The sequence below is a fragment of the Ostrea edulis genome, chromosome 7 (assembly GCF_947568905.1).
Source record: "Ostrea edulis chromosome 7, xbOstEdul1.1, whole genome shotgun sequence".
Taxonomy (NCBI): domain Eukaryota; kingdom Metazoa; phylum Mollusca; class Bivalvia; order Ostreida; family Ostreidae; genus Ostrea; species Ostrea edulis.
Window position 1 is genome coordinate 67,126,295 of NC_079170.1, and position 13,437 is coordinate 67,139,731.

General features: G+C 39.3%; 1 protein-coding gene across 2 annotated transcripts in view; it reads right to left on the reverse strand.

Moving 5' to 3' along the window:
* LOC125655708 (phospholipid-transporting ATPase ABCA3-like) overlaps positions 1–13,096 on the reverse strand; it is a 31,391-nt gene extending 18,295 nt beyond the window's left edge. Inside the window, exons 1-6 of one of the 2 annotated variants that reach the window (XM_048886142.2) lie at positions 12,924–13,096; positions 11,955–12,760; positions 8,383–8,625; positions 6,145–6,395; positions 3,407–3,644; positions 76–249 (exon numbers count right to left, since the gene is read on the reverse strand). In XM_048886142.2, the coding sequence (XP_048742099.2) occupies positions 76–249; positions 3,407–3,644; positions 6,145–6,395; positions 8,383–8,625; positions 11,955–12,261 (1,213 nt within the window). In that variant the 5' untranslated portion in view covers positions 12,262–12,760; positions 12,924–13,096. Of the gene's footprint in view, positions 1–75; positions 250–3,406; positions 3,645–6,144; positions 6,396–8,382; positions 8,626–11,954; positions 12,761–12,862 lie in introns of both variants that reach the window. The other variant, XM_048886143.2, reaches the window with a different exon arrangement.
* Between the last annotated feature and the right edge of the window lie 341 nt (positions 13,097–13,437).

A 13,437-nucleotide genomic window follows, 5' to 3' on the forward strand; every position in this document is an offset into this window, starting at 1 on the left:
GAATTTCTTTTGCTGATCGTAGTGGCTTCTAACGATAAAAAGGGATATTAAAATCAAATGAGAAATGAATCAAACCTGTTCCTTCATGAATCCCTATAATGTTAAAACCAATGGCCATAGCTGTATTGAAAGGTAGACAGGAAGCAAACTTTTGTTCTGCAGTCATAGTTTCGTATTCAGAGTTCAAAAAGAACCACGGGAAGAAGAATCCAAAATAGAGAAGTCCTCCGGCGTAGGACGCTGTGTTAGCTATCAAAGAAAGACAACTCATATCATGTAAGCTATCAAAGAAAGACAACTCATATCATGTTAGCTATCAAAGAAAGATAATTTATATCAAGAACAAGATGTGGTTGTGAAACACAAATACCCTCGATAATGGCCAATTCCGGAGATGGCAAAGGTCACAAGGACAAATATCTTGGTATCAGTAGAAAGATCTTGTCACAATAAATGTTCATGTGCAATATGAAAGCTCTAATATTTACCATTTAGAAGTTATAACCAATGTCAATTTTTTTTAAAAGTAGGTAAAATGTCAAGGTCAAAAGGTTTAGTACCAATGAAACGGTATGATTGTGACAAGGAATACTCATGTGAAATATCAAAGCTCTATCACTAAGTCTTACTGTTCAAAGGTTATTAGCAAGGTTAAAGTTTCAGACAGAATGATAGACAGGACAAAAACAACATTCTCCCCAGCGATCTTCGATCTCCAGGGCATAAAAATGTTCTGTGCATGAGAATAGGCAACGTATAACTCCAGACGCTTTGCCATAAGAACCGAGGTCACGATCATCGAAGGCAGTGGAGCTGCGTTTGTGATTGGCAGTTATGGTAATGTAAGGCAGTGGAACGCGTGTTTCTGATTGGCAGTTATGGTAATCGTAGGCAGTGGAACGTGCGTTTCTGATTGGCAGTTATGATAATCGTAGGCAGTGGAGTGCGCGTGTGTGATTGGCAGTTATGGTAATGTACACTGTTGACAATGAACAAGTGATGATAAAGTACAGCGATCAATCTCATAAATCATATAAAACTAAAAAAAAAAAAAAAAAACCACGGACCTCTGTACAGACCAGAGGTGGGATCGCGTGTCTAGGAGGGAATAAACATCCGCTGTTGACCAGTCAGACCCACCATGGGTCCCATATGCAATGTGAAGATAACGAACAGTGATCAATCTCACAACTCCTATAAGCAATACAAAATAGATAGTTGGGCAAACACGGACCCCTGGACACACCAGAGGTGGGATCGGGTGCGTAGGAGGAGTAAGTATCCCCTATCTTGATCAGGTAAACGGAAAAATCCGTAGTCAAAATTAGCATGCAAAGAACAGCCATACAATACGGAATATCGGGGCCATTATTTCGTCTCCGATTCCGTCGCGGTTTTGATATTTAGTGTGTTCAACGAAATCTCGTTTTCTGCGTTAACTTGGGTAAATTTTCATCAAACATTAAGTATCGAGTTTGAAAGTCGAATGGTGGGGACAAACGGAGAAAAACCGTTGCCTTCTTCATTTTCTGAAGATTCTTGATTAGCAAGTTCTACCCAAACCCAAAATTGTAGAAGGGCGTTTATCCTTCAGTACTGGAGTTCGAATCATCGATTCAACCTTGCACAACCTTTCATTGGCATTAAAAAAAACGAATTTTGAATGAAATGATAATGGGATAAGTGAATGAAAATTGGAGATTCATGCTTAAAATGTGATTATTTATGATATTTTTTCATAGCGGTCGGTTGTTGTAATGATTTAAAAAAAATCTAAGAAACTGAGGAAATATCCACATACGATAGAGAGAAAAAAACGACACGGTGATATTCTGTGTCCTTGTTGTCTTCCGCTACCAAACATCAGAAATTTGATAACTCATGCTTAGGACACTCGTTCGCGACATTCTGAAATTTTATCTTAAAATCAAGCAGACTTATTAGATTCAGAAATAAATCGTCTTTAACCATGGATAATTGGTATGGTGTCCGGATAGGGCCATTTGTAAAAGTGTAACAGCGCGTTAGTCACAACACGCCGTCACGCCAATGAGCAACTCGCCTTTGCGCTCTCACGCCAACAAGCAACGCGTCTTCGCGCCGTCACGTCAATAAGCAACGCGCTTTCATGCTGACAAGCAACGCGCAGTCAGGCTAACACAACTTTACATATTTCGCGCCTGTCTGCGCGAAGGCAAGTTGTGTCAGTGCGACTGAGCGTTGCTTATCGGCGCGAAGGCGAGTTGTGTAAAGTTGTGTTAGCGTGACGGTGCGTTGCTTGTCGGCACGAAAGCGCGTTGCTTATTGACGTGACGGTGCGAAGACGCGTTGCTTGTTGGCGTGATAGCACGAAGGCGTGTTGCTTGTTGGTGTGACGGCGTGTTGTGACCAACACGCAGTCACGGTTTTACAATTGGGCCTATCCGGACACCATAAATTTGCATGACAACAGTTGCCCAAGTCACTCTTAATTTTCGTAACTTTTCTTCTAAAGAGTTTCAAAATGTTATAGTTCCGATATCCTGTATTGGTACATGTATGTAATACGTCAACGTCAAACAGCGTGTGACCCAGTGACAGCTTGTACAATGTATTTGCAAATTTGATTATTGTCTCGACCATAGAATCTGCGCGATACTGGCTTTAAACATAAATGTTTGTTGAATCCCTGTTACATCAATTTATCTGTTACTTAGTAACCTGCCACGATCTGAAAATAGATTCATACGCAGAACATCTTCTCGTGTATTGAAACGTCATATGCAGGTGATAATGGAATATTGCTATGTAAATATGGGAACTGAAAACGAAGAAACGGAAGCCATCTCGTTTGTCACAAATTTAATTTATTAGTTTGCCGTTAGCATACAAATTCAATCATGAAATGTCCAAATATCGATCAAGAAGATGTATTTGTGAAACACTGATTCTCGTGTGGTAAAACTCCAAAGTCCAAGTCATGAGGTAAAACATTTTGCTACCGAAAGAAAAGTCGATCTCGTCAAACAGAATGCGCATCTGAAACATGAAAATCTTATCGCCAATGATAATTGATGACCAAGGTTAGAGTATTTCAAAAGAAGGTCAAACCCAAAGGAACGGTCACACGGCCAAACATGTTACCCAAAGAAAAGCCTTGTCACAAGGAGTACACAAGTAAAATTTAAAAGCCTTAGCACTAATTATTCAAAAGTTATAGCGAAGGTTAAAGTGTTTGCGGACAGGCAGACGGACGGACAGAGAGACAGACGGACGAACAGACAGACGGACGGACCATAAACGACATAAAATACATGTAACTTTCCATCTTTCTATAAGGATGACTTTTAAGCATATAGCCCTCCCCCCCCCCTCTCTCTCTCTCTCTCTCTCTCTCTCTCTCTCTCTCTCTCTCTCTGAGAAGTACCTTTATTGAAGAACGAGCTCAACATGATGCAGAAGGTGATGAGAGCAATATCATAGAGGATGAAGAAGACGAAAATGAGAGATCCGTCGGAATAGTTGAAAACGCTGCCATTAGATCCGGTCTTCACAAACATACAGAGGATGAAAAATCCACTGGCTATTAACAAAAACACCATCGCCTTGGTGAAGATGGAAAACCAATACATGGCCTCGTTCATACCCATTAGCTTCATAGACTCCTGCAACCAGAAACAACATGGCGTACTAAAAACTGCATTATCTTATTCTTTTGATTACATTAGTTGAATGGACTCCTAACAAGAATACATTATCCAGCATACAAAGCTCCCCTCAAACCGTGGACTACAGGAAATCTGGAAAAAAAGTCAAACACATGGTCGGTCGTATACAGTGTCTGTCCTCTCCTCCCACCCAACCACCCCCGTGTGTGTAAGTGGACCCCTGGGATCACTGCCCCCTCCTCCCACCCACCCAACTACTCCCGTGTGTGTACGTGGACCCCACCCACCCACCCAACCATCCCCATGTGTGTGTACGTGGACCCCACCCACCCAACCACTCCCGTGTGTGAACGTGGACCCCACCCACCCAACCACCCCGTGTGTGTATGTGGACCCCACCCACTCAACCAACTCCCGTGTGTGTACGTGGACCCCACCCACCCACCCAACCATCCCCATGTGTGTGTACGTGGACCCCACCCAACCAACCAACTCCCGTGTGTGTGTGTGGACCCCACCCACCCATCCACTCCCGTATGTGTACATGGACCCCACCCACCCAACCACTCCCGTGTGTGTGTGTGTGTGTGTGTGTGTGTGTGTGTGTGTGTGTGTGTGTGTGTGTGTGCGTGTGCGTGTGTATGTGTGTGTGTACGGGGACCCCACCCACCAAACCACTCTCGTGTGTGTGTACGTGGACCTCCGGGATCAAAAGTTGGTGGAAAATATGAAAATGTCAGCAGTTGACAGACAAACGGCTGACAAAAGGTGATCAGAAAAGTTCAGGTGAGCTAAAAAGGACCACACACAAGCATACACAATACCTGTCCCCCGCGTGTAGACCACCGGGGTAAGAGAAAAATATTTCATCAAGTTTAATTATAATGCGTGCACTACGCGTCAGTATGTTTAATCTCTATAGAACTCCAATTCTCATCATTGTATCATTGACAGAGCGATGTTTGATTAAAGCTCCAATAGATAGGCATGATATCGGGAAAACAGAACGATGTTTGATTAATGTTCGACTATAAAGGTATGATGTCGGAAAACTGATGCAAACGATCACATTACGGCCCGATAATGAAGAAATGACGTCTTTGCTTCTCGGAATCAATAACGCATAGTATATATTCACTCTCTCCTTCCCTCATTATTTTTATAACCTGATATTTTTTCTTTACATCCTCGCCAGTTTCTCTTAGTATTTTATATCTGTCCACTGCGATAATAAGTATTATAGAGGTGAATCCAAAATATGGGGAGACTGGGTGGATCCAGTAGATATTGGACGTGGGGGCTTTGCAACTAACGATGGTACATTTTCCTCTCGAAAAAAAAGGAATTCAGACATAAAATACAGTGAATTAAAAATTTAAAATTTTCGTGGTTTATAAATTTTACAGTTTCATGTACCGCAGATTTTTACAGTTTCGTGGATTGCAGATTTTAAAGTTTCGTGGACTGCAGATTTTACAGTTTCGTGAATTGCAGATTTTAAAGTTTCGGGAATTGTAGATTTTAAAGTTTCATGGATTGCAGATTTTAAAGTTTCGTGGACTGCAGATTAGATTTTAAAGTTTCATGGATTGCAGATTTTAAAGTTTCATGGATTGAAGATTTTAAAGTTTCGTGGACTGCAGATTTTACAGTTTCGATGGAATGTAATTTTATGGATATCGTTTTCGTACATTGAAACATCATACTTTGTATTTGATGTGATTTGAAATTCACGATACCCATGACACTTACGGATACTGAGCCCCTACGAAAGTCATATTTGGGTGGGCGTGATTTTTTGTTTTTTTTTTTTTGTTTTTTTGTTTTTTGGTTAAAAACCACCAAAGCGAGGATGAGGTGGAAGAGCAACCTCTTTTACCCCCTCTAGATCCGCCACTCGGGGCACTCAGTTTAGGCAATATAAACTTAAAACGTCAACTTAATGTTAACGATAAACCAATGAAATTGCGTTTTACAAGTAAAATTGGATCATAAAAGCTTACAATTTTGCCGTATTCAATTTTTTTTTTATCTAAATCATGATTCGGTTCAATATTACAAAACTATGTTTGAAGAAATCTCACAATGGTGTTTATCGTGCCATTTTCCTTTTAATTAATGTAGTTTTCTAAACTAAAAAAAAAATGACGAAATGAATTTAACTGTTAGCGCTGAGCGTATATTTCCTACATTTACAATTGCCACATCGCACACAAGCATTTTAATTTGTATTTAGTCAATGTAACTGTAAAAACAATTTTTGCAGTATCAACCATCCTCTATATAGATCTAACCCCCATCTCACTCCCGGCTCCCGGAGTGTTTTGAAAATATCTGATATTGAATGTGTTCCAAATTCTGCACGTGCTAGTAAGAATGTTTTAATTAGACAGAGATCCGCGCCTTCGTGCTAGTAACAACGTTTTAATTACACAGAGATCCGCGCCTTCGTGCTAGTAACATTGTTTTAAATAGACAGAGATCCGCGCCTTCTTACCTTTAACCTTTTCTCTTTTTCATACGTCACGCCCTTCGTCGTCTGCAGAGCTGTGATGATGAAGCTGAGCATGACGAAGAACGGCAGCCAGACCTGGAGCACGCTCAGAAGGTTGTCTTGAATGAAGTCTCGATACGGCATCTTCTTCAGGTAGAAATTGAGATTGTCGAAGTTGGTGTTTCCTGATTGGATGTTGATGACTGAGCGGCCCACTTGGTACTGAAGGGTGAGGAACCCCGTGCTGTAGTAATCTGAATGAATATATTATCTCCCTTTAATAAACATTTCTTTTATTTATTGAATATTGATGCTGTCAAAAGATCATATATATTTTTCCATGTCTAGACATATTCCAGTGAATTGTTTAAGGGAGGGGAGGGGGTAAGCTGGGAGTCTGGGACTCCAGGAATGTTTTTTACTTTTATAACTTATTCTATCTAATCCTATATTAAAATCAATAACAACAAATACTTGATTTGTCTAGCTGTATACACTTTTAGATTAATTGGTACATGTATATAAAATGTCAAATCTTATAATTTATCTGATGTACTGCTATAATTTTTTGTTATTCTTTTTTTTATTTTGGGTTACAGTGGGGAGGGTGGAGGTTTTGCCATTGGATTACTTCACTAAAACATGCTTAGGTAACATTAAATTATTCTAAAACATTTCCCTTTCTTTCACGTTGACAATTTGCCTATACAATTCTATATTATCCTTTCTGAGCTTTCAATTCGAAATAAACATTGGATTTCATTCAACTGTCACTCTTTTGTTAAGAACAGTCCAGGAAGAAGCCATACCTGCTCTAAGCATGCAGACGGTGATTTATGAAAAAGACTTAAAATAAATTGATAGGCGTACCCGATACTTTGTTTCCAAATGTTAAAGTGTCATAAATTGTAGTGCGACTCGTGTGTGTGTATGTGTGTGTGAGGGTAGGTGATTCGGGGTTTTCCAGAAACGATATGGAGGAAGTATAATATATTTATTGACTGTCTTCCCTGTGCAAGCGGTAGAACACAGTCGTAAAAATCATTGATTTCCACGACGTGCACTAGATATAAAAAAAAACCCACCCTTCATGATTTGTAAGCCCTTTATCGATTAAATACTCAGATTACATGCTGTTTCAAAATCTGAAATACGTTTGACAATTCCTTTTCGAATCGAGGAAAGATGGTGTGTAATTCTTTTTTAAGAAGTTGTTGGTGAAATACTCTACCTCCGATCACAATCCAATTGATTTGACCTTAATTACCGTGTCCACAACCAGTTACGTATGTGACTTTGACTTCTCGGTTCTACACATAGGAAGTCACTAAATCGTCTCAGTGATTCAAATAATAGAAAATCCCACAGCGAAATTTTAATTCATTTGCTGTGTCAAAAATCTTGGGTATTCTATGACCTCACAACTAACTTTCAAACTACTGTTTAGACGAGCGGTTTTCTAATATCTGATCGAACAACAATGTAAATTTAATTGACCATTAATATGAAATGCCCCTTAAATAGGGTTTCTGAAGGATTTCAATTTTTGAGTAATGTTTTTCTATTGAATTTTCAAGAATTTTTTTTAAAGATTGAATTTTTAGCATTACTAAAACATTTACAAATAGTTCTACAAAATTCCACAAGCCTTTCCTGTGTATCTTAAGTCCTTAAACAAAATATGACCAAGATTGAATTTGCAAACAATCAGACAATGTGCAATCGTCAGTCTCGGAGGCATGACAATAAAAATGACACTGCTTATTTCATAAAAAAATAAACCGCCATGACAGTTATTCATTAGAAAATTGGCAGAAAGAACAATCATCAGATTATCTGAAGTTTCATTTAGTGAGGCGGGTAATTTAGCGTCAATCTAACTATCCGAATATTGACATGCACTGCACCGAAAGGAATGTTCTGACGAATAAAACCTTCACATTAGCTGCAGAACTGTAGCTCCCTGAGAAAGTATTGGGACAGAGGTATAGATCACCCCCTAAAAAAAAACTTGGATCTTCGGCGCACGGTTGTGGCCTCTTACCGTTGTGTTCTTGTATTGCCGTCTCAGAAAAATGTCATTTTTTTACGCTCGTGTGGAAGGGATGAGGATGAAAGCCGTGTAGCCATGAGTTTGATTGACAATCTAATACTTACCCCCTCTCCCCTGCATGCCGTCCTGTCTTTAGTAGCCCCCGCCCACTGCTTGACGTCATGTTTGATTGACAATCTAATACTTACTAGGTGCTCCTCCTTCTGTTTGGTTGTTTCTGTATCCCGGAACTCGGAAAAATGGATACGTGTTGGCAGTCCGCCAAGAGTCCGCAGCATTTTCCCGCGCGACCCTGAGGGTGTACTTGACTTGGTTGGGTATTGTAGAAGAGTAGTCATTGGAGGAAGTGTCGAATACGACTGCCGCCCACACCGTATCCGTGTTCAGGTCTTGATGGGACTCTAGCAGAGCTTCAGTGGCGAATCCCGTCACTGTCCAATAGAAAATGAAATTATATAGCTGATGAACCCCGTCACTGTCCAATAGAAAATGAGATTATATAACTGTTGAACCCAGCCACTGTCCAATAAAAATTGAGATTATATAGCTGACCTTGGGGCTCTCGAGCTCTGTGAAATGTTGACAATCCACGAAAATTACCCCCACCCCCCAATGCACGATTTAAATTTATCCCACAGTCGATGAGTTGGTGAACGCTTAGATATTTTCCTAATGCCACCATCCTTGATATCCTTGTGACTCTGTGACCTTTTAACCTGTGACAAGATTTTATATCCTTTTGACCTGTGACGATATCTTATCAACGCTGTGATATCTCATTATAAACGCGTTACATTGTTGTCTTCCGTGATATATCATTATAAACGCGTTATATTGTTGTCTTCCGTGATATCTCATTATAAACACGTTATATTATTGTATTCCATGATATCTCATTATAAACGCGTTACATTGTTGTCGTCCGTGATATCTCATTATAATCGCGTTACATTGTTGTCTTCCGTGATATATCATTATAAACACGTTATATTATTGTATTCCGTGATATCTCATTATAAACACGTTATATTATTGTATTCCGTGATATCTCATTATAAACACGTTATATTATTGTATTCCGTGATCTCTCATTATAAACACGTTACATTGTTGTATTCCGTGATATCTCATTATAAACGCGTTACATTGTTGTCTTTTGTGACTTGAATTGTCGGATTTTTTAAAAACAATATTGATTACAAAAAATTGCTGTCATCTGTACTGAAATCTGATTGATGCTTGAGATTAATTTAACCAACGTGGAATCCACAGCTGAATATCCCGGTAACCTCGTGTATTCTCTCTATTGAGTGACTTCCCCTGACTTCCTTTCCCTTGATCTAATGATCGTTCACCCTGTCTCGTCCCCCCCCCCCCCCCCCCCCCCCCCCCCCCCCCCCCCCCCTATCTGACTCAAGATTTGAACGTATTTTATTGACATGTAGACAAAACTTACATAATCCTGTCCTTTAAATGATATACAATTACATAAGCCATACAATGTCAGCGATTTTTTTCCTTATATAACTGGTACCGATAAACGGTACCATTCCCAATGCCAAAAAACATTGATTTTTCCCAATTTTGAGACTAAAAATTCCCAGTTTACTTGCCGAAAAATAGACCGCCGACATCGTAATTTTCTTAGTCTAAAACGCTGTACAAGTTAACTAAAATGTTCACTTCCAGTGTTAATCGAAAGTACAGATCATGGCAGTGCGCGTGTTTTGTAGAGCTACGACGATTCTAAAATGAAGCTACGACGATTCCTTATGTATCACAATAGCAAATATTACCGTAAAAAGGTTTATAAAGGGATGACTACTTCTTGCTTTGTTCTCTTTTTTCTTTTCTTTTAGTTGAAATTATTTGCCGATACATTGGTAGAAAATTCCCAATTTGTTCGATTTTGACGCTATTTTTCCCAATTGAATGGGTACCGGTACCAGTGGATAGAAAAAAATCGCTGAATGTATATGTAACTATTCGATTATCCATCAGTGTAAGAAAAGACAGAACAGATACTGTCATCAGTGTGAGAAAAGACAGAACAGGTACTGTCATTAATGTGAGAAAAGACAGAACAGGTACTGTCATTAATGTGAGAAAAGACAGAACAGGTACTGTCATCAGTGTGAGAAAAGACAGAACAGGTACTGTCATTAATGTGAGAAAAGACAGAACAGGTACTGTCATTAATGTGAGAAAAGACAGAACAGGTACTGTCATCAGTGTGAGAAAAGACAGAACAGGTACTGTCATTAATGTGAGAAAAGACAGAACAGGTACTGTCATTAATGTGAGAAAAGACAGAACAGGTACTGTCATCAGCGTGAGAAAAGACAGAACAGGTACTGTCATTAATGTGAGAAAAGACAGAACAGGTACTGTCATCAGCGTGAGAAAAGACAGAACAGGTACTGTCATTAATGTGAGAAAAGACAGAACAGGTACTGCCATCAGTGTGAGAAAAGACAGAACATGTACTGCCATCAGTGTGAGAAAAGACAGAACAGGTACTGCCATTAATCGCCATCGCTGTAACATTCAATACTTATCAATTCGAAGCAGAACTGAAATGAATACGACCAGTATCACGTGAACCTTTATACGACCAGTATCACGTGAACCTTTTAACAATAACACAAAGCTTCACATTTTCCTCTTCAGAAAGAGATTTATCACCCCACAATAATAAACATTAATAAAGTTGTTCACAATCAATCATCCATCACATGGAAAATCTTTATGTATACATATTACAAACACTAAAAGAAATGATAGTATTCTCTCGAAGACCACAATTTACAGTTTGGACTAGGGATAATATAACATGTACACAAGTCATCACTCAAAATATAGTGATGCTTTCATTTTGTGTGAATTGTATCAGGAGGTCGCCTACCCGCAGCAGAGTAACGGGGTATTTTGTTATGCTTGGAAAAATGAGGGTTTTCCAAACTTCTAATGATGTTATTTCCCTCATTATATTATATATCAAATTCCATCTAAGAACAGGTCGTGGTATGAATGATTTTTTAAAAAAAATAAATCTTTCTAATCTCCTAAAAGGTAGATTGTAATCTTACGAGTTACGCAGGTTTACAATTAGATAAGGCATTTTTCATAGTTGGGACTAATTTTTTTTACCAGGTAAACGGAAACTAAGTTGTGAATCTTATACCCGCTTACACTACCACGTCTTTTATCTAATGGTTCATACCCTGTTTCTCAGTACAAAGAATTTCTTGGAGCTATTATTGGGAGACCCCCCGTATTAATTAATGCTGTTAATTGCATTTGCTCCACTTTTTTCAGCATCTTGCACGGTACAATCAGAACAGAGTTGAACTGCATATTCCAGTTGTAGTCTTATAAAAAAAACCTATAATATAGAAAGTGTTATTTGTGTTACAGAAGACATTCAACTTTTGGGGGATTTCTATTTTCGGAAGGCTTTGTTTACAACGTGTAACCATTACAGTTAGACCAGCATAATATCGAACACAGAATTATACTCATGAACACAGAATTATACTCATGAACACAGAATTATACTCATGAACACTTTCTATTGTTGATTCTCGTTTAAATTAAATCCGGAAGTTGGTTATTACTTTTGAAACTAAAAAATACAGCATACTTCCTACACAGTACCTATTTCTCTGACCTGAGGGTTTGATTCTTTACTCTTAATGCACCCTCTTCCGAACCCCCCCCCCCACCCCCCCCCCATACACACACCTGTGCCCCTTCTTACCAGTAAAACTCCCTCCCATGTTAGTCTGGACGTCGTTTAGGATTTGCGTAGCTTTGCTGTTGTTCGGGAAGTATAATATCTCTGTACGGTTGGCCGTCCCTTTGGTCGTGAAATTGTTCACCTGAAACTCCGTCCACACCGTTTCCGAAATGTTGTCATTGTTCACCAGGAGGCGCAGCACCACCAAGAAGGCTGCGAAGGCGAGCGGAAGGACGAACTGAAAGACGAGCGAACACGGCTTCCGGCGCGCTAACAAGAGTTCTTTCCACAGCAACAACAAGAATTGACCGCCGAGTCCCAGAGCCATGACACTTTCAGGTTACAACACAGGGAATTCCCGAGGGCTTACAATTGTATGTCAATAACAACCGGTTCCGGTTAAAAGTGCCCTTGTAGTGAGGTTTATTTACTTACTACTGGACACCCATAGTCTTCCGACTGATGTACTAATTCTTTACTGTGTACTATATAAACATAAAGGGCAGGGTTGACCTTACGTAGCGCTGGTTTGCAGACGACAGAGTTTCACACCACAATAACCGACACAGATGTCCGCGGATAGAGAGACTCACGGATGGCACCCTAACACACAGAAAACCACCAATTCTAATCCGCTGCTCGCATAGTCACAGAATGCCAGTCGTTTTAGTATTCAAATCGCACACGAGATCTTTCCGAGATGATATAAGCGGCTCTCAATCTTCAGGTACATGCGAAATGACTGCTGATGTTGATCAAATCATTGAATATACCCAGGATTTCCGTGCGATCGATATTCAGGGTTGTTAACATTCACATGTCCATACCTATAAAACAGAAATGAAAGTGATATTCATGATAAACAATGAGTGCCTAAATCATTAAACATTCCATTTCATGTATACGGTCGATGTAAAACAGATATATACCTTAATATATTCCCACTCAATATTGATCACAGTTTGTGTAGTTTACAAGTTATGTACTTACTAAATGATCACTCGGTCACTTATAGTCCTCATTATAACTTCCTTTAGCAGAACATACCCTTAAATGTCTTGTGTCGAAATACCGATTTAAAGGTTTACGAACAACGAGACCCTTGAGCGCCCAGTCATCCGGAAAGAGAATCGAATGTTACCATTGTACAGCCATGGATCAATACCCCGGCGGAGGTTGAAAAGCTGGGACGCTCGCGTGACAGGCTATAAAAAACCCTATCTCTGCTTTGTTTCCAATAGCACGTCTTAAATTGCTCTTTCTTAATGTTTACGACATGTGATAGATACATGAAGAGATACGCTTGTGATTTAAATAGTGGAATGTCTGATTTTATAAAAATCGTTCTGTTTCACCCCAACTTTAGATTCTGTAAACAATGAAATGTCTAAAAAGTAAGAGAATTAAAATGTTGCATATTTTATTATAAGAAGAGGGGGAAAATATTAAGAAATGCCGAGATTTTTTTTATGACTTTTTATTTTTAATCAAAATTAAAGTGATG